Source organism: Sminthopsis crassicaudata, chromosome 4 (genome assembly GCF_048593235.1).
Source record: "Sminthopsis crassicaudata isolate SCR6 chromosome 4, ASM4859323v1, whole genome shotgun sequence".
Taxonomy (NCBI): domain Eukaryota; kingdom Metazoa; phylum Chordata; class Mammalia; order Dasyuromorphia; family Dasyuridae; genus Sminthopsis; species Sminthopsis crassicaudata.
The window spans coordinates 325,814,970-325,836,326 of NC_133620.1; the positions used below are offsets into that span (position 1 = coordinate 325,814,970).

Below are 21,357 nucleotides of genomic sequence, written 5' to 3' on the forward strand. Positions count from 1 at the left end.
GAAGGTTGAAACATCTAACATCAAAGATTTTCTGAGTTCATAAGATTTAGAAGTAAAAGAGACTTTGGAGATTATCTACACCCCTTACTTTACAGAAGAGATAAATGAGTGTGCAAAGATCTCACATATCATCTTATTTAATGTTTACAAAAATCATGATTCCCATCCATAAATTCTATCATTTAAGACTCCTCAATTGGGGTTTAAAGTAGCAATAATAGGTAGGCCTTTATTTTCACATACTAATTTCCATACCAATCTCTTATTGATGTTTCATGTTGACATGTAAAATTTGTTAGTTAATTTGTTTGTTTTTCTACCCCGTATCAAATCTCTTTAAAAATGTCTTATCTTCTTATAAAGTTGCAAGTTTCTTAAGAATAAAGATTATTTCATCTTTGTAATCCCATTGCCTAACACTGTATATTGTATGTGGTACACACTTAATGGAGGCAGATAGGGCAGTGGATAGAGCATCAGGACTGAGTCAGGAAGACACTTCTTCCAGAATTCAAACCTGGCTTCAGACACTCATTAGCTTTGTGATCCTGGACAAGTCGATCCTGCTTGCCTCAGTTATTCATCTATAAAATGAGCTGGAGGAGGAAATGGAAAACCACTCCCATATCTTTTACCAAAGGGGGTCATGAGGAGTTATATATATATATATATATATATATATATATATATATATATATATATATATATATATATATATATATAAATAACTGACAACTAAATAGCAAAAACATTTAATAGATATTTATTGCTTTGGTGTTTGTTTCTACTCCATTTCCTTCAAAAAGCAATTCAATTTTCTTGAATGAGGGATAGTGCTCTATAAGGAGGAATGGAAGGGATACAAAGGAAAATTATAGTTATATAAAAACAAAATATACTAATAAAAATTTATACTTTTAAAAGATTAAACTTAAGTATCTCCTATACCTGATTCCTTCACCTTAGGGCCATCATTCTCAAACTAACTTGTAATTTAGTGACTATTTATTGTCTTTATGTTTATTCTATATATAATTATATACATCTTTATTGTTTTTCCCATTAGGATAAAAGTGCCTTGAGAGTATGGATAATTGCTATTTTTTGTAGTTATATCCCCAGAAGCTAAACACAAATCATGCTAATTTTTAAAATTACTAATAGAACCACAGTGTGAGCTTGGGCAAGTCACAACTTTTCTGGGATATAATTTCTACAAAATTAGTGCGATGATTTCTAAGGTTCATTCTAGTTCTAAATCTGTAAAATGCTAAATCCAATAAATTGCTTAGTAAATTATTGAATTAAGGCAGTCCCTATCTTTCAGGAGCTTATAGTCTAAACCTGGTTCCCAAACTATGCTCCTAGTTTCCTGAGATAGGCAGAAAACTCATAGGATCATCAAGGGATATTTTAAATTTTCAATCTAACTTTTCAATAAATAGATTAGTATTTCTTTTGGCCTAGGAATTCATGAAAAAATTACTGAGCCACTAAGTGAACTTATTACCTGAAAAAGTTTGAGAAACTCTGGTCTTAATAATATAAAAAGTACATAAAAGTATTTGGATTTTGTTTTTTAGAAACAATGTCTGATACATACAATTTGGCATTTAGTTCCCAGAACTGGATATCATCTGTTATCCAAGGATTGCTAGGGAGACATCCTGACATGATAGGATCATTGGAAGAGAACTGTTCACTGTATTTCACAATTCTGAAAAAAAAAATGAAAAGAAAATTGATCAATCCAGTGACAAAGTTTGAATCCAGGAAACAAACAATGAAAAATTTCTCCCTCCTCTAAAATAAATTGTTAGACTATAGATATGGAATGAAGCATGTATCACAGCATATTACCAACATGCTGTTCATTTTGCTTAACTATTCTTTCTTCCCAGGAAGGGTTCTATTGGCTAAGGATGGATGGAAGGAGGTAATTGATTTTTTTTACATTGATATATAGAAAACAACAATAAAACCCTTATTTTTTTAAGTGTTATGCTTTTAAAAAGAAAATAGCATATCACCCTTCAAGTGATTTCATCAATATTCTGTCAATATCAGATTACCATGAACAAAACATTCCATCTCTCAGTTCTAGGCAGTTTCTCTGGCTATTCCCTATGCCCAGAATACTCTCTCTCCTCAACCTCACCTATGGACTTCCTTAGTTGCCTTTATCAGTCATCTAAAATCCCATTTTTTTTAAAACAGGAAGCCTTCCTAAACTCCTCTTGGTTCTTATCTTTTTCATCCAGCAATTATTTCTTATTATTTGTTTTGCACATATTTCTTTGCTTATTATTGTCCCCATAGAATTGTAAGCTCCTTAAGGGCAAGATTGTGATTGGATTTCCCAATTGACTTTTGGAGTCAAAAGTATGCTAGACCCAGTTTAAATTGTTTCTCAAAAGCCAATTGTTAAATTTTCATTGAGAGCATTTACAACTTAAAAATTGGCAAATAGGGGCAGCTAGGTGGCACAGTAGATAGAGCACCAGTCCTGAAGTCAGGAGGACCTGAGTTGAAATCTGGCCTCAGACATTTAACACTTCCCAGCTGTGTGACCCTGAGCAAGTCACTTAACCCCAATTGCCTCAAGCAAAAAAAAAAAAATTGTCAAATACTACAAATCAGGTCTGGATGAATTGCTTTGATTGTTTAAACTTAAGAAATAATGTAGAAAATGTTAATGATACAGATTAAAAAAAATGTACCCATGACATACATACTTACAAGTATGTATACTTGTAAGTATGTATGTCATGGGTACATTTTTTTTTCAGAATCACTTGTTAAATACTCATTAGGACACTATATACTAAGGAAATTGAAATTATCTTTCCAAGGGTCAATAAACTTCGCACAAAGAACTTTCCTCTATGGTCATGGATGATGTTCCTGATTCAGCCAACTGCCTGGAAAAAATCTACCCTTGCTTGCAAGGAGAACCAAGTTAACACTCACTGGGTCAAATCTTTAAAAGTATCCTCTCTAAAGCAGGCTACAGTGTTGGCAACCACAGAATTTTCAGTGTGGTTATAAATTCCTTGTCTGACTTTAAACTTTAACAATTTTAGATGCACATACGATGCACATGCTAAGTTACATATAAAATCTCAGATCTCAGTTTTAAAGGAATAGAGGTTGATTGTTTTTCATTTTCAATATAACTGTAACTACTTGTGATACATTTTTCAAATCAATTTTAGTTGCTACTCAATAATTCCATGAATTGTTTTTGTGAAAATAAATGAAAACTAATTAATCCTAAATTAACAACACTAATAGGTACAAATTTTAAGAATCCACCTTTTATATAAAATTGATGGAACAGAATTGTGTTATAAGAAATGACAAGGAAGATGGTTTCAAAAACCTAGAAAAACGTATGAAGTGATACAAAGTAAAATAAAAAGAACCAGGAAAACACTATACATAGTAACCCTAATCTGTAACAATAATCAATTATGAAAGACTTAACTACTTTGGTCAATAAAATGATCTATATCATTTCTAAAGATGAAAAATCATGAGAGAGAAGTAATGAACTCTTGAGTGCAAATGGGATTATGTTGTTTTTTCATTTTTTTAAATTTTTCTTGCCTTCCCCCCGCCAACCTGGCTAATATGGATATATGTTTCACATGACTACATATCATATTTCTTACCTTCTCAATAGTTGGGAGAGGGAAAAATTTGGAGCTCAAATTTTTTTTAAATTGTTATCCCCCCCCAAATTTTTAAATTAGTGTCAACCTTTTATGATTAGCATCTATCTTTTATATCACATTTAGAGTGTACTTCTATCATTTCTATATCTAAGGTTGTTAAAATTTTAAATTACATACAAACTTTATAATCAAATCTCTATAGTTTCCTTTTATAAAAATATTTTTTTTCATTTCTCTTCCCTTCTCTTCTAATCTATATTATAAAATGAGAGTAAATAGCTGAACTCTTAAATACAGTTGGTTCAATGCTACTTAAGTAGACTTCACTTTAACTATGATCCTGGATGGTTAGATAAAAGAGAAGGCTAATTATATTAACATATCTGATAGTAATTCTTAGTATAATGTTAGGAGTTATGTGAGAAATCAATAAAATCTTTTTGAATGAGTAAACTTGCTATGCCCTGATTCTAGTTCCTGCCTATAACAAATATACCAGTGAAATATCAGCTAAAGGATAGCTTGTTTCTTGGAACTATGGTTTGAAATCCTTTAAACTTGCCAAGTATTATAAGGAATGAGCCTATTATCCGCAAAGCAGAGAAGGTGATGAGTCATTTTCATGTACCAGTCCTTTCGCAAATATTTTATATGTATTTTAAACACTTTCTTCCCTTGGAAAAAATATATCTCTCATATTTGAAATTCACAGCTGATTCCATTTTTTTCTTTCCTTATTTTCACAAACTTGTCATACATCAACAAAGAGGAACATTTCCTTATGTGTACAAAGACTAGAAGGGAAAAGAGAACTTTATATGAAAACTTTAATCTTCATTATACATAGTTTGTGATTAGGTTTGGGGATTTTTTGCTAGAGGAAAGTATATTTCAAATATGAGATGGTAGTTTTACTATTGCCCTACTTATCCCTTTCTGAACATTCTTCTACTCAACTTTATTTTCAACATGCTTTTCTTTCTTTTTATAAATCACTGACATATACATATTGTTCTCCTACATTATTGGGCATATTACTTTAGATTAATAATAACTTTGATGTGGTTTCATTTTGTGACAGCAATGATCATATATATGTACTTCTGCCAACACTAGAATGATACAGGTAAAACCAAATTAAGCTTATTTCTCCACTTTTAATTAGTTCTCTATCAGGTAAGTAATCAGGAGCCAAACTGAGCTGACTCTAGCACACTCTTACTTAAATGTCATTAAAAATCTTATTATGAATCAAAGTTGGATTTGGGGATAAGTACACTTAATGTACACATCAAAAGTATACTTAATGTTATGTGTGTGTTTTCATAATGAAGAATGAAAAAATATTGCCAAAAGCTTGTGGATACATGATAAATTATGGAAAACACATGATTAAGATTAAGAGGGATACTCTGCATATTAATTAAATTTTTTAAAAAATATGAAAAAATTTAAGTTTTTTTTTTTGTTCTTAAGTCATTTAAGTTATACCCTGCTTTTCATGACCACACTTTTTCTTGCCAAAGATCTTGGAGTGGTTTGCCATTTCCTACTCCAGCTCATTTTGCAGATGAGGAAACAAAAGCAATTAGGGTTAAGTGATCTGTCCAGGTTAGTAAAGATCTAAGGCCTCATTTGAACTCAGGAAGATGAGTTTTCCTGACTCTGGGGCCACCATTCCATCACACCACCTAGATGTCCCATTAAGGTTTGTTATATGTCACTAAATTTATTTTACTTGTCCCAGTTCATTCACAAGCCACTGTAACTCTCTCCCCCACAAATAAAAGCCCTTTCTTATAATGTAAATATTCTGAACTTAATGCCAAATTATATTTTAAAAGTGGTTACAACAAAAGGAAATATTGTGAAATTAAAACTTTTTAAGGATGTAAAATTCATCCTTATATGTCAATAAAAATATTTAAATGTTAATAAAATTATTTTACTGATTTTTGGCTAATTTATATGACACTGTAACACTCTTATTTCCTCCCCAAAAATAAAAGTCCTTCAGTATAACAGATTCCTATAAAACAAATCCATATATTGGCCAAGTCAGAAAATTGCATCTCATTCTGCATGTCTAGTATATCTTGTCTCTGCAAAAGGATAGAGATTATAATTCATCATCAGTCTTCTAGGATTATTATTAATTGGTCATTTATTTGATCACCATTATTAAGGCTTTTACAAATGATTTCCTTTATAATGTTGTATTAATCATATAAATAGTTATTCTGGTTCTGCTTATTTAACTCTTCATTACTTTATAAAAGTCCTCCCAAGTTTCTCTAAATCCATCCCTTTCATCATTTCTTATAATACAATAATACTCCATTAATATGCCATAATTCTTTCAATTATTCCCCAAGTTTCTCCAATTCTTTGAAACAACAAAAAGGTTATAAGTATTTCTATATATATATATATGGGTCTTTTTATCATTTTCTGATCACTTTGAAGAAGAGGACAGTGAGAGAATGAATGGTATATGCTTACTAGTAAGTGCTATCACTGGATCAAAGGGTAAGAGTAGTTTAGTGATTTAGGAGGTAAATTTCCAAATTACTTTTCAGAATGATTGAATCATTTCACTGTGCAGACATATTAGTCTGATCTCTCTAGAGACCCCTCTAGAAAGTGTCATTTTTTTTTGGTCAGGTTTGCCAATTTGGTTGTTCTGAAGGAAAAATGTATATTTTCTTATTATTAGTGATTTAGAGCTTTTTTATATTATTAATTATGGCTTTATTTCTTCTTTTGGGAATTCTCTGTTCATATCCTTTAACCTTTTGTCTTCTAGAAAATAGCTTTTGGTATAATATATTTATATCAATTTCCTATACAGTCACTCTTCAATATTTGTGCATTTAAGTTGCCTGAATCCAAGTGTTTGTATGGCTTTATTAGTAAACTGTTGGTAGAAGGAAAAAGTGAGAGGCAAAATACACATAAGTTTGTGGAGTAAGTAGTATTTATTTTACTTGGACACTTCACTGGTCTTGTTCACCTTATGCTTGTAAAGAACTCCCCATGTATTCAATGCATTCATTTTCATTATTTGCCTTTAAAACTCAAGTTGTGTTTTTCAATTATGCATCCAAAGTGAAGTACAAGTCCTTTTTGCTCTAGGTCAAAGAATACAAAATAAGTGATGCTACTTAGTAAAAAAATAAAAGTGATAGATAAACTTTATATCATAATGTCTAATCACTGTCATCTTGAGTTTTTTTCTGCAAAAAAAGAGAAAAGTATTTTTGATACTGTAGATTTCATGTGTTATGAAAAATAAATACTGTCTGAAATTAATTTTTTATTGAGATGTTAGCACAAGAGATCACAAGATTTTAAGGAATTATTAGCAAGAAAAAAGTTTTTGGATGTTACCAATTTTATTTTTTGTATTGCATTTCATGATTAAGAAAAATGCACATTATGAGAAGGAATGTTTTATTATGAAGAATCATTTGCACAAAAGTATATTTTCAGCAATATCTAGAGAAATACTACAATTTTTGCTGGTCATGGAACCTAACTTCCCTTCCTTCCTCCTGATTCAACTTATCAACATTATTATTTTTTTACTTTTGTACTATTTTTTAGGAATATTGCCCTGTGAAAGTTGAGGATTGACTGTGTAGATATTAGAACCCTATTGTCTCCCAATTAACTATTTCCTCTATAATTCTAAAGGTATTGATATGTTTGTACCAAAAAAAAGGGTAATTTTATATAATCAATTTTTTCATTGTATTTATTGCTTTTGTTTTGTTTCTTCAATTCTTCCCCTATCCATAGTTATAAAGATATATCCTTTACTCTTTTATTTTGTTGATGATATTATGATCTTTCATATGTAGAGTACATAATCATTTGCAGGTTATTGTTAATATATGGCATGTGATATCCATCTAATCCTAATGTTAGTCAGAGTGCTTTCCAGATTTCCCAGCAATTTTTGTCCAATAATGAGTCTTTTGTAGTTGAGGTCTGTGGGCTCATCAAACACTGTGCTATTCTCTTCACATATTTTTGAGTTTTGTATACCTAATATTTACTACTGATAATTTTTCTATTTTTAAACTAGTATCAAATAGTTTTGATGATGTCTATGCTTATTCTCTCAATTTCTTTTCTCTAGTCATAATTATAGTGACAATAGACATCCTTGCTTTATGCCTGATCTTTTTGTAAAGACCGCTAGCACTTCTTAATTATGTGTAAGGCTAATTCTTGGTTACACAGATAGTTATTATTACCATAGTAAAGAATGGTCCATGTATTTCAGTGCTTTAAAATGTTTTTTTAACATTAAGAAGCATTGTAATTCATCAATTATTTTTCTATATTTATTGATACAATGATGTGATTTTTATTGTTTCTTATTAATATGACTGATTATATTATATATAGTTTTCCTAACATTGGACCTCTTCATATATAATATAAATACAATCTCATCATGCTATCTAAATTGTTTTAAAATGCTGCTATGGTCTGTTGTTTTAGTCAATGTTTTAGCACCAATATGCATTAGATATTAGTCTACAGGGGTTTTTTCTGCTGCTTTATCTCTGCCTGTGTAAGTACCAGGACCATATCTACCAGTGTAAGAAGTGTGACAGGACCCCTTCATTTTTTAGCAATTTATATAATGTGATGATTTATTGTTCTTTGATGTTTTTAACATAAATTGCTTATAAATATATCTAGTTCAAAATTTTTTGACCATGAGTGATTTAAATTTTTCATTTTTTACTCTTAATCTTGGTATTTTATAACTATTCATCAAATTTATTTGTTATCTGCTGAGTTGGCATATAATTAGAAATGATAATTTCTAATAATTTAATTTCTATTTGTTGTGAATTCTCCTTTTTAATTTTTCCTATTTTTTATTAGCCAACTCAAAAGTAATTTTTGTTTTCAGTCTGGTTTAATCTCTTTTTTAAGCTTTTCCTTGCACAGTCTCTAATTAGTAGCTGGTTCCCCTGTTGCCACCCCAAAATTTCCCAGTTAGATATTAGACATTATATTGGTTTTAGGCCTCTAGTACAGTACCCTCTTGCACTGGCATTAGAATTGGCTTGCATCTTACTGAGACTCCCAATGCTCCAACAAGTATATGGTCTTGGCCCTGCATATCTCTATAGTGATCTATGAGAAAAGTCCCTCATTTCTATTTTAATAGGCTAAGGTTGGGATCTGGCTTGTTATCTCCAACTACTAAAACTTAAGTTGGCTTGTAACCCTTCTGCTTAAAATGTTGGCTAATGGCTTCTGGTCCCTTTGTGCTACTGCTCACTCTAGTTTTCCTCATATGAATTCTTTCTCTGCCTCTAACCAGCTTCTTATGGCCCATTTATTAGAAAGAGTTCATACTGCCTTCCTTGGCTTACCCTTTTACCATCCTCCACCAGCATTTCCCCATGTAGTTCTTAGCTGGAAGAAAGAGCTTATTTACATTTATTTTTGGTTCCCTTTCCATTAATCTTCCTGTAGCTATTTTCAGATGTGTGCTGGAATTTATTAGGAAGAACTAAATTTCTCTACAATTAACTGGAAGTCTCAGCTCAACTTTTAAATATTTTGAACTAAGATTAGTTTGTACATTAGTTTTTAAATTAACAGACACCAATGGCAATTTGCTATTAACAGGCAATTACAACTTGTGATAATTAGCTAGCCCCAATAGCAATCTTGGGAGTAAACTAGGGCTTGGACATCACATTAAGTTTTCATTTAGGCGCTCAAACTTTGTGGCTGACTTGAGATATAAGCACTGCCCCATTATTTTGTGCAAAAGTACATTTCCTTCAGATGAGGTCAGTGGTTTTGAATCAACACATATTTTTAGGCAGCTAGGGCATGTGGGAAAATGGTTAGAGAACATAGAGGGTGAGCACTTTGCCTACAGAGAAGTTAAAACCACATTGCATATTCCATGAGTCATAGAGAAGTCATCTGTACTTTGAGGTTGGTGTGGTGTAAAAAGGACACAGAAGACAGGTTTAAATCTTAGTTCCAACACTTACTAATTGTATGATCTGGGGCCACATCACTTAATTTTGTGCCACTTCCCTTTCCTCATCTAAAAAATACGGATAACATTTATACTATCTAATATAGGGGAGTATTCTGAGGAAAGTATTTATGAAGCTTCAAATAAATTTGAGTCATTGTTACTACACTGGAGATCAGTGCTAATGTGTAACCAAAATCATAGAATTTTGATAAACAGGATGTGGCTTAAAAGTAAATCACAAGGCATGTGGCCACATTAAGGAAGATATCCTAATATCTATTCCAATGATGATTACAGTTCTGGTTAAGTATTTTTCATTAAATCATCCTTTTTCCTGTTTATACTTCATTTTTTAACCTGTTCTTTATATTAGTTTTACCCTCCTCTTGTGAGATGTGTTATATATAAATATTTTCATTTTACTTTTACATATTTTACAATTTACATACAAACCAGGATTCAAAGAATTATAGTGAATTGTCTAAGGTGATCACACATCTTGAAAGTGGCTGAGCCAAGATTTAAACTCTTGCCTTTAGATTCCAAGTCAAGTATTCTTTTCACTTAAACAACAGCAAGAAAGTAAGAATTTAACTACTATCCGAGGTTTATTGTAATCAGGAAAAATCGAATGAAAATAAGCTGTAATCCTAATATTTTTTTTTCAAACTGGAAAGTGGACCTAAAAATCATTTATAAGCTTCTTTCTTGTCTATTTACTTTCTGTTTAATGCTACTGAACAGTCTGGGGAAAGGCTAGGATAAAAAATCATACCTTATCACTATGAGCCAAATAAAACGAAGGATTTTTATCCATTTTGATGTCAAATAGAAGACATCACTATTTTCCATCCTAATAATGCTATGATATTGAGAGATGAGTGAAGCTGTAAATAAGGGCTTTAGAATCAGTAAGGTAGCCCTATTATTTCTGTTCATCAAATCAATCTGAAACTCTCAGGACCTGGGTAACTCTTTAAGACTAAAAGTTATAGATGAGTTGCTGAAATTATATGTCTAGATTTCCCCCAAAATGCTATGGCTGGTTCTGCAGGAATAAATAAAATCTGTTCTTATCTTCCCAGAAAACTTCCAGAGCTAAGAAGAAATCTGTGAAGTAGAATACTTAAATTATTTTTGTAAATTACTCTTTGGGAAATCATTGTGTCCCTTAGAAGGTTGTGAGAGATATTTTGGAGGTTATAACTGGGAAAGTTGCAGCTATATCAGAAACTAACCTATGAGTACTATGATTCACCTGTGATCAATAAAATGTGAATTGGATCTGTAACAACTACACAAATATGCCATGTAAAATCTTGCTCTTCTGACATTTACTAGTTGTGTCATGAGCAAATCACTTCATCTCTCTAAATTTTTATTTCCTAATCTGTAAAATGGGGATAAAATAGTAACTATCTCAGGTCTATTCTCAGAATCAAATAAGATGTGCATCATGTGCATCAGCACATGAAATCGTTGTAGAGCTGAAAGTTCTCTGCACTACCACAGGAGGCTGTGGGTTGTTCAGATTGGAGTCTTCAATAAAAGCTTGGAGGACCATTTGCTAAGTATATTAAAGAGCTGTAAATTACAGTTTCCCTTGAGAAAGGGATGGAATAGATCCCAGATTAAATATCTATTCATACCGCACATGGGCTAGGCATAGCTTTATATATACACAGCACAACCACTTCTATTTAGCACTTGTTTAAAACTTCACTTGTATTATTATAAAGTCAGTAACATACCCTCCAAGAGAGACTGATGATTTCACTGTAGTTCTCATTAAAGCCTGTTGGTAGTACATGATCTGTAAGGGACAAAAATATTAGAAGATGTCCAACCTTTCATTCTCTAAATACTATCTGTTGCCAAATCACCTCTAAAGGACTAGTCTCCCCCCCCCCCATCAAATCATAGGTTGAAAGTGTCCTCATCAACACCAGAAGGCATGTTTCATGGCTGATGAGTTACTCTTTACCAATCTTTCATTTATTATTTAAAAGGCAAGACACTGATTGAAAAAATGCTCTAGAAATTCTTAAACAGAGAGATGGGAAAACAGACTCTGAATCATCATCTTCCTTTTTTATTATTAAAGTTTTTTTTATTTTCAAAACATAAGCACAGATAATTTTTCAACATTGATCCTTGCATAACCTTGTGTTCCAAATTTTCCCTCCTTCCCTCCACCCTGAAACATTATCTTCTTTCATGAATTGCTGATAAACTTCAGTGCTTAGAAAAAAACCAGGAAGTAATAATGCCTGAAATAGATAATACCTTCATTGCTTCCGGTATTCTCCTTACCGGAGATTAATATTAACTAATAAAGTTAATATTAAATAACCTCTTGTCTTCTTCCTTTCTCTGCTCCACCCCCAGAAGCACAATCTGCTTCCCTGGTCAATCCAAGCACAAAAATACATAGTATGCCTCTGTAAGAACTACTTTAGATCCAGGGATGGCCATTAATGATTTTCTATCCTGGAAAAAGCCTGTGGAAGGAGGTGAGGGAAGGAGAAGTAATTAATGAACAAAGGCTACAGTAGGATGGACAAAACACTTGATCCAATCCCAGATTCACAGATAGCAGGACCGCCCAGTTCAAACCCTAGAAATCAAACCCATTAGAAAGCCAATGTCTTTATAGAAATTTCAAGATTTATCATATTTGTTGCATTATACAAAATTTAATTTTACTGGAATTTATTAGAGTAATTACCTCTTTTCTGATCAAGCTAATTGTTTTTTTCTGTAAAAACAAAACACACAAAAAAATCATTAAGCAATTAACAAAGTAACTTCCAAAAAATGAGCTTATCTTTTCTTTATTTGAATAAGTAAGCCTCTCCAAACATGATCAACCAAACCACAGTAGAGCTGAGTAAAAAAAAAAAAAAAAAAAGGTAGGTCTGATCTGTCAATATCATATTCTATTGCTCTAAGAGCATTATCGATGAATCTTAGGGTTAGATATGAGTTGGTTTGATTCTAACAATATATATGGATGCACCTATAATATAAAACTGAAACAATGAATAATATTAGCTTATATTTATACAGTATTTTAAACCTTGGAAACAGTATTATTATTCCTACATTTCAGAAGACTAAAAAGTCTCAGGAAGAATACACAAAATCTATATAGCAAGTGGCTAATTCATATTTAAGTATTTTGCTTATATGAGCCTGTTTGGTCAAATTGAGCTTGGTTTTTTAGCATTTCTCTTCTGTATTATCTATTTATATAAATTATATAAACATATAAATATACATACATATATTTAGGATATTTTATATACATGCATATATATGTATACGTAATACACACATATGTGAGTATATATGCATATTACATATTTAGATTGTTTAATTCTATGCTTTATTAGATTGAGGGTCAGTGTAATATGACAGAGAATCAGCTTTGAAGTAAAAGAAATCTGGGATCAATTCCTATTTGTATGATCCTATGTGACCATGCATCACAGTGAATTTCTTCACTGAATTTCTTGATGCCTTAAAAACTAAGATTATAAATTTTCAGGTGAACTGCTAATTTGAATTGGTAGGTAGAATCTGCACAACAGAAGTTTGCACCAGTGAAAACTTAAATCTGGGCCTCTCTTTATCGAGTCACTTTAAATACTGTATACATAACTATACTGAATGAGTTTATAAATAGATTTATTCCTAATGGGTATGTAATAACTGGTTCTATATTATAAGATGAAAATGGAAATATTTTCCCCTAAAATTAACTTTATAATTTAAAGTCTCAAAAATACATAATTATTTACCATGAGCATTATCTTGATGTTTTAACAGTGTAGGTCTCATTAGATACTATCCACAAAATGGCATTATCTCCAAGAAGCAGTTTTTCCCCTAAAAATGGCTAAATTAATTACTGGGTATGAATAATCAAAACTGAGAAGTAGGCTGCTCCAATTCAGTTCAGTTGAAATTAGTGTTAACCCCTGACAACCTTCTCATCTATGCTTCCATTAAAATCAATAAAGACTTCCTCTAGTTCAAAAAGGAAAGTTCTAACCCTCTTCTTTTTTTCTACTTCAGTGCCACTCTTTCCCATTAAATACAAAGTTACTTTTAGCCTCATTTTAGTCATGGTTTTTTGACATTGATATTGTTTTGTGCTTTGACTCACAAATTCTAAGATGAGTCTTAAAATCCAGGGACTCTAACATCTATATTATTTATAACTAACAATTCTTATATCAAGGATCTACAATTTTATTAGTCTGGAAGCCATTGCAACTTAATAAATAAGTCTTAGAGAGTTGATGAAGTTCAGTTAATGGTAAGATTTTAATTCAGATTTTCCTGACACTGTCTGGTATTCTCCTTACTATTCTACTCTACCTCTTGATTAAGTGCTTAACTACACACAATTCTGAAGAGCTTTGTTCTAGATATTCTGAATCACTTCATCTGGAAGTTCTTAAATTACTTAGCTATTCTGCCAACCATGAAAATAAGTAATGGCTCCCATGCCCAGGACCAATATAAACTAACAAACAGATAATGAGTAAATAAATTAAATACATTTCTAACGAGAAATGTGAAACAGAATCACTTTTCAATTTCATTTTTGTTTTTGACAAGATGGAGGGGGCAGAAGGGAGAAGATGGGAGAAAGATGGAAAAAAATTTCTTTGCCTCATTTAAATCCAATTCATTTCTAAGACAATACATCACTATCCTGATGTCACTGGTTCTTTTTTAGAATGAAGGACAAAAAATAACAAAAGATGATGGGAAACAGAAAAAAGAAGTAAAGAAGGACATGAGTAAAATATAGAAGTCTCCCTACTCCATCTCTTTTTACCACTACATGCACCTTCAATAATTTCCTTTGACTTACTGATCAAGATAGCAAGGGTAGCATACTTCTTGCTTCCCATTGTCATTTCTAGGTTCTCTCTCTACCTCCAACAATCAGTAACCTCTTCTCCCTAGGGATTCATGGTATTCATATCTACCACCCAATCAATATTTGGGTAGGTATTGTTTACATACCTCCAGATAATTCCCCCTTTTAAATCAATGAACCCAATACCTGGCTCCCAATTTTTCTCTCCTCTTCAATTCTTGCCCTCATACTCAGGGAACTAAAACATGCATATTGACTCTCCCTTAAATACCCTAACCATTAAGTCCCTCAATTTAGTCATTTTTCATGATTAACACCTTCATTCTACCTCTTAGCTGCACACAAAGAAGATTATAACCTTGATCTTGCCATCATCCACCAACATATCATCTCCACATTGAAGAATTCTGAAACTCCCTTAACAGACCATAAATAATCTATTGGCTTCTCACCTCTCCTCTGTCTTCCCTTATAAAACCCAGAACCCTCCATTATCTCCCGGATTATCTTCCTTTCACTTAGCCACTCTCTCTTTTTTTCTTCATCTTAACCTCATGGTGAACGGATTCAACTTTACACTGTTTGCCTAACTCCTTATCATTTTGTGAATTTTGCCCTGGTAAGTCTCAGCCTTGGAACACAACTTCCATTTGCCACTTTCATTTATTCAACTATACATTTCACCTATACAGCTATACACTTGCTGCTGAATGATGGTAAAGAAAATCACACAATTACTCTGACTAGGTCATATATATATATATATATACACATATATATATATACACATATATATATGTATATATATTTATATATGTTTATATTATACAACTTTGAACTGAGCTCTCACTGCTGCTAAGCTATCCTATTCTATACCTCCCTTATCAACTACTAATCCACTCTCCATAGTGACCCTTCCAAACTTTTTCATTCTTCCTCTCTCCCTACTCTCTCAAAAATAGGAACTTTTTTCTCTTATTTTAAAGAAAAAAATTGAAGCCATTTGCCATGAGCTCCCTCATCTCCTCCCTTCCTCATCTCATATCACTCATATGCTTTCTATCATTACCTATTACTTCATACCTATCTCATATGATGAGGATTTATTCCTTACCAAAGCTAACCTAAAGAGGTTACATGTTCAAGTGATCCCATTCCTTCTTGCCCCCTCTGTCACACCCATTCCATCACTTATTTTTAATTTTTCCCTGTTTACGAAAATAAGGTTCATACTTTACTGTCTAAAAGCATGGTCATGCCCCCCACATTCTGAAAAAAAACCAAACAACCCTCTCTTGATCTTTCTATCCTCACTCTCATTCTATAATTCTTCGGCCCTTTGTGGCTGAAGTCCTCACAAAGGCCATCTATAATAAGTCCTCCACCTTTTCTCCTCTCAGTCTGTTCTTAGCCCCTAATAATCATTCTACTGAAAGTGCTCTCCCCAAAGTTACCAATAATGTCTTAGTTGTCAAATCCAATGGCTATTCTCAGTCTTCATTCTCCTTAACCTCTCTGCAGCCTTTTACACTTCTGATCACTCTCTCCTCCCTTCTCTCTAGGTTCTGGGACTTCAAATTCTCCTGGTTCTCTTTTTACATATTTTCCCACTCTTTCTCTGTCTCCTTTGCTGAATCCTCATCTATATAATTCCTTCTGACCATAAGTTCTCTAGCAGATTCTATATTGGGCCCTCTTCTCTTTCCTTTCTATACTACATTACTTAGTGATCTCATCAGTCCTCATGGAACTACACTAATGATTCTCAAATCTATATATCCTAAGCTATATTCTTTGCTGACTTCTCATTTCACATCTCCAATTCTCTTTCAGACATCTTGAACTGGATGTCTAATAGACATCTTAAGTTCAATATATCCAAAATGCAAACCTTTCCTCCTAAACCCAAGGTCTTCCTTATTATTGTAGAAGGTAACACCATCCTCCAAGTCCTCCAGAATCACACCCTAGGAGTCATTGTCAACTCCTCCCTATCTATAACTCCCCACATAGAATATGTTGCCAAGGTCTATCAATTTTACCATTGCAACAATTGTCAGTTATACTTCCTTCTCTCTTCTGATATCACTGCTACTACAGGCCCTTATCACTTCATACCTAGACTATTGCAATAGCAAGCTGATGGGTCTAGCTGCCCCAAGCCTCTTCAATCCATTCAGCCACTAATGTGATTTTCCTAAATCACAGGTCAGACAAAGTCTCCCCTCAGCTCAATAAGCTCCAGTGGCTCCCTATTGCCTACAAGATCAAATACAAAAATATCCTACTCAGCATTTAAAGCCCTTTACAACATACCCCACCCAACCTTTCCAGTCTTCTCATACTTTGCTCCTATCATACAGTGACAGTGACCTCCTGGCTATTCCACAAATAAGACACTTCCTCCGTAGGCTGCAGAAATTTTCTCTAACTATCTCTCATGCCTAAAATGTTCTCTCTCTCTCTCCATCTCTGCTTCTTGCCTTCCCTGGTTTCCTTTAAGTCCCAACTATAATCCCATCTCCAACAGGGAGCCTTTCCCAAAGCTCTCTTAATCTTAATGTTCTCTCTCTGTTAATTATTTCCTATTTAGCCTTTATACAGTCTGTCTTCCATTAGATTGTGAGGGTAAAGGACTTTAAGAAAGGGACTGGCTTTTATTTATTTATCCGCATCACTTAGCACATTGCTAGTGTGGCATGAAGTATGTGCTTGATAAATTTTTATTGAATCAGTGATCACTGAATATGGGGAGAGTCAACATAAATTGCTAAGTCAGATAATATTTTTGAAGTTAGTAATTTTTTGAAAATAATATAAAAGACTGGCCTATGCCAAAGAGTCATTTCAGTCATGTCCAATTCCCTGTGACTGGGTTTTCTTGGCAAAGATACTGCAGTGGTTTGCCATTTCTTTTTACATCTCATTCTACAGATGAAGAAACTGAGGGTTAAGTGACATGCCCAAAGTTAATAAATGTTCAAGATTGGATTTGAATTCAGCTTTCCCGACTCCAGGGTCAGTGCTCTATGCTCTGAACCAGTTACCTGGAACATAATATGTAGTTAATAAATAATATTAATAATGCAGATATTTACAACAGATTTATACACAGACTTATAAGATATTGGATCCTCCTAATAAGGTGTGATTGATCATACGTGGATAAGAATTTGGATCTTTCTACTGTTAAAAACGGTAGTCATATTTTTTTTTTTACAGATCTAGTTGTTAATCCATTAGAGAGACAAAATAGAAGTATACGATAGTTCTTCTAAATGAATTCCTCCCTACTCAACTGGGGCAAGATTATATGTTGAGAAATAGAATGATCCTATTTCTTAGAAAGCAATAAAATTAAACAAATACTGAAAAAGTAATTATTTCCCTAGAATCTCAAGAATTATGTGAATGGCAACTAGGGAAAATGCTCTCAAATTAACAGTGCTATCATAGGGAAAAGATACCATATGCTGCCCAGATATAAATTTTCATACATACCCCCACAAAAGTGCCAAAGATAGATATGTCAGCCTTATCCTTAAATGAATGAGATGTGGGGGGGAAGCATATATTTTAATCTCTTTTTAAATTTCTTTATGAATATTAAAAATTACTACTTTTCCAAACTAAAATCTCCAGACCTTTTCCTTTAGGAAAACCATAAGAACAAAATCTAGGGCCTTCCTTTGAACTTGAATAAAGATGATAACCTAATTTAACGCTTATCTAGATAGAATTACTGTCATCTCATCCACCTTCGGTGAGTTGTATCTTGACCCTAAGGTCAGTATCTTCTCTTTTGAAATTCAAGGTTAAGATATTGATCACAAGAAGGAACTATTAAGGAGAAAAAAAGGAAATGGATAGTCAGTATTCTGGAATGTTAACCCCAAACTCTATTTTAATATATTATGATCATTTCTTTGTTCAAGATTCTAGTCTATATTATCTGAGATCTTTTTGGAGCCAAGAGCCCTGCTGGCAGGCAATGGGGACTATGCCAGTTTGGACATATCTCTATTTCAAAGCTAGAAATTACTTAGAGATTGTTAAATAAAATTGTTTCTAGAAGATTTGAGTCTAAATCATAGAGAATGGTACTAATATCAGTATATCTTCCTTTAACAATAATCAAAAGAGAATTGCAAATACGTCAGTGAATCCTCAATATGCCTTAGTTTAAATACAGACATGTTCACCCTGCAGCTACACTTGTGAGTCAACAGCACGACTGTTTTAAGTGATACAAAACGAAAATAGTTTTCTATTCTAGTTCTTGTGGTTTCCTTTTGGCCTAATACTTTTGTTTCCATGACCATAATCTCCATAATCAGAGGCTTTTACAAAATGAACAGCAAAAACAGAATGTACTTCATTTGATTTTGTTACTCTGATAGGGTTTGGCATTTGGGATTATTTTTTGTTTGGTTTGTTAAGGACTTTTTGGGTCATTGTATATATGTAACTTAAAAAAAAATGTTCCATATTAACAAACATCTCCTGAGTATCTTGTTGTAAAGACAAGTCCAACATTTCCAACAATTCTCTTCCCCCCCTCAGGAAGGAAGAAATGAAGGAATAAGAAAAAAGGAAAGAAGGAAGAATCAATGATATTTGTGTTAATAAGTTTGTGTTAACTTGTATTCAGTGGACAGTTTTTTCATCCCTTTCTAAATGACTTCATCAGAGGTACATCCCACTTAGCTTAACACTAAAAAAGGTTGTCCCAAAAAAACCTCAATGTTGATCAGAGAATATTACCCAGTCTTGATTTGTATTCACAAGATGACATGCTAAAAGACATTAAGACTTCAATTCTGGGAATCAAATATTCTTCTTTAAAGCATGTGACTCCCACCCACATGCACACCTTCCATAATGAATCATTTTCTAGAGACCTTTAAAAGCTTTTATGTTTTCCTCTTCAAAGAGGTTCCAGAGGGTAGAATAAGGCTAAACCTCTAAAACTTCCTGCAAAAATGCACCAATTTAAAGGCAAGTCACAATGCTATCTACGTACACATGCTGATACCATCACTTCCTGACCCAAATTGTCAGGAAAAAACAAGATACATTCTCTACCAGCATCAGTCCCCAAATCTTAGGCTATTTAGGAATACAGCATTATCCATTTTTATTTTGGTCAGAAGCTGTGATTTTCTTTGATGCTAGGGACTCCTAGCCTGAAAAACCCCTCCATTTTGCAAATTGACCACTCGACTATCATTTATAATCTTGGAGAGTTGCTCAGAGTACTAAGAGGCTGAGTGGTTTTCCTATGTTCCCATAGCTAGTATGTAAATGAAGTTAGACTTGAACTCAGATCTTCCTTACTCCAAGATAACCTCTCTATGCACTACACTATGTACTCCTCATATGTGGGTCTTTTTATATTATCTCATGGATAGGTAGATGTGGCAGTAGATAGAGTGCTGGGCCTGTTGTCAGGAAGACCTGAGTTAAGACAAGTTTATATTCTCTGATCAACACTGAGGTTTTCTTGGGACACTTTTTAAGCTATAAACTATGTGGGATATATCTCTGATGAAGTCATTTAAGAGGGGATTTTTTAAAAACTGTCCACTGTAGACAAGTGACCTCAGACACTTACATGCTGTGAGACCCTAGGCAAGTCCCTAACTCTATCTCAGTTTCTCCATCTATAAAATGAGCCAAAGAAGGAAATGGCAAACCACTCCAGCATCTTTTCCAAGAAGACCTAAATGGGGTTACAAGGAATCAGACACAACTGAACAACAATATATACTGTCTCATATGTCTTAGATTCCATTCACTTAGCCTTCTGATGAGTCCTCCTACTGAAGTGGTGCTTACTTGTTTTTAGTTAACTATCTCCATTTTAGCAGGCTTCCTTTTAGACAGACTTTCCAGAAGGAACCTAAAGATAAGTAAAAACTATCTCATCTACTTAAAGTGTTTATTCTTTTTGGAAATATTCTTTCTCTTAAAACCAAACTATTTCCTATGTACTAGAAACAGAGGATGGATGACCTAATCAGAATTCTCTTTTTCTTTTCCCAATGCTCTTTTTTTTTTACAATAAGATAGTTTAACATAAAAAAATAACATAGGTAAGATTATAAAATAATAATGGAAAGGGCTTTATAGGTCTTCTCCTTCAATACACTTTAAAACAATTATTGAGGAACCAGAAGCCCAGTGAAAGGAAATGGATTGCCCATTATCACAGAGGTGGTTGTGATTTGAACCCAGGTCCTATCCCTCCAAATCCAGTCATCTTCTCACTGTACCACATGGCACAGATACATAGTCAAATCAAATCACAGTCTAAGACATAGCAAATAGAATGAAACATTTCATAAATTCTTATTTCCATCTCTACTTCCCCTTAGTGGATGCATCTGTGAGGCATGCTGAAGTTCAGAGTGAAAAGAAAGTGGAATACAAAGTTCCAGGACTATGGAAGGCACACAACTTGCAAGAGAATTACAATTCTTATCTTTTTATTGCACGACAGACTGAAGCCATCACAAGCACAGTTTAGAGATGGGAGGAAAAATAGCTGGTAGGAAAGAAAAAGAGAAAAAAAAATGAGTAAACAAAAAGGAAAAAACACCAAAAAGGAAAACATTTTAACATAACTAATGCATCTCTCAGCTCAGCCTCTTCACAGAAGCTGGATTTTCTGACATTCAACTGAGAATAATACTGTCATTTTGAAGAAAATGTTTTTATGTAACATACATTCAATCTTTTTCTGATAATAGATG

At 33.0% G+C, this 21,357-nt stretch overlaps 1 protein-coding gene across 1 annotated transcript in view; it reads right to left on the reverse strand.

The window, feature by feature from the left end:
* RGS9 (regulator of G protein signaling 9) overlaps positions 1–21,357 on the reverse strand; it is a 96,766-nt gene that overhangs the window by 24,638 nt on the left and 50,771 nt on the right. Inside the window, 3 exon segments of the mRNA XM_074260586.1 lie at positions 1,604–1,717; positions 11,457–11,518; positions 12,434–12,463. Coding sequence (XP_074116687.1) covers positions 1,604–1,717; positions 11,457–11,518; positions 12,434–12,463 — 206 coding nt within the window.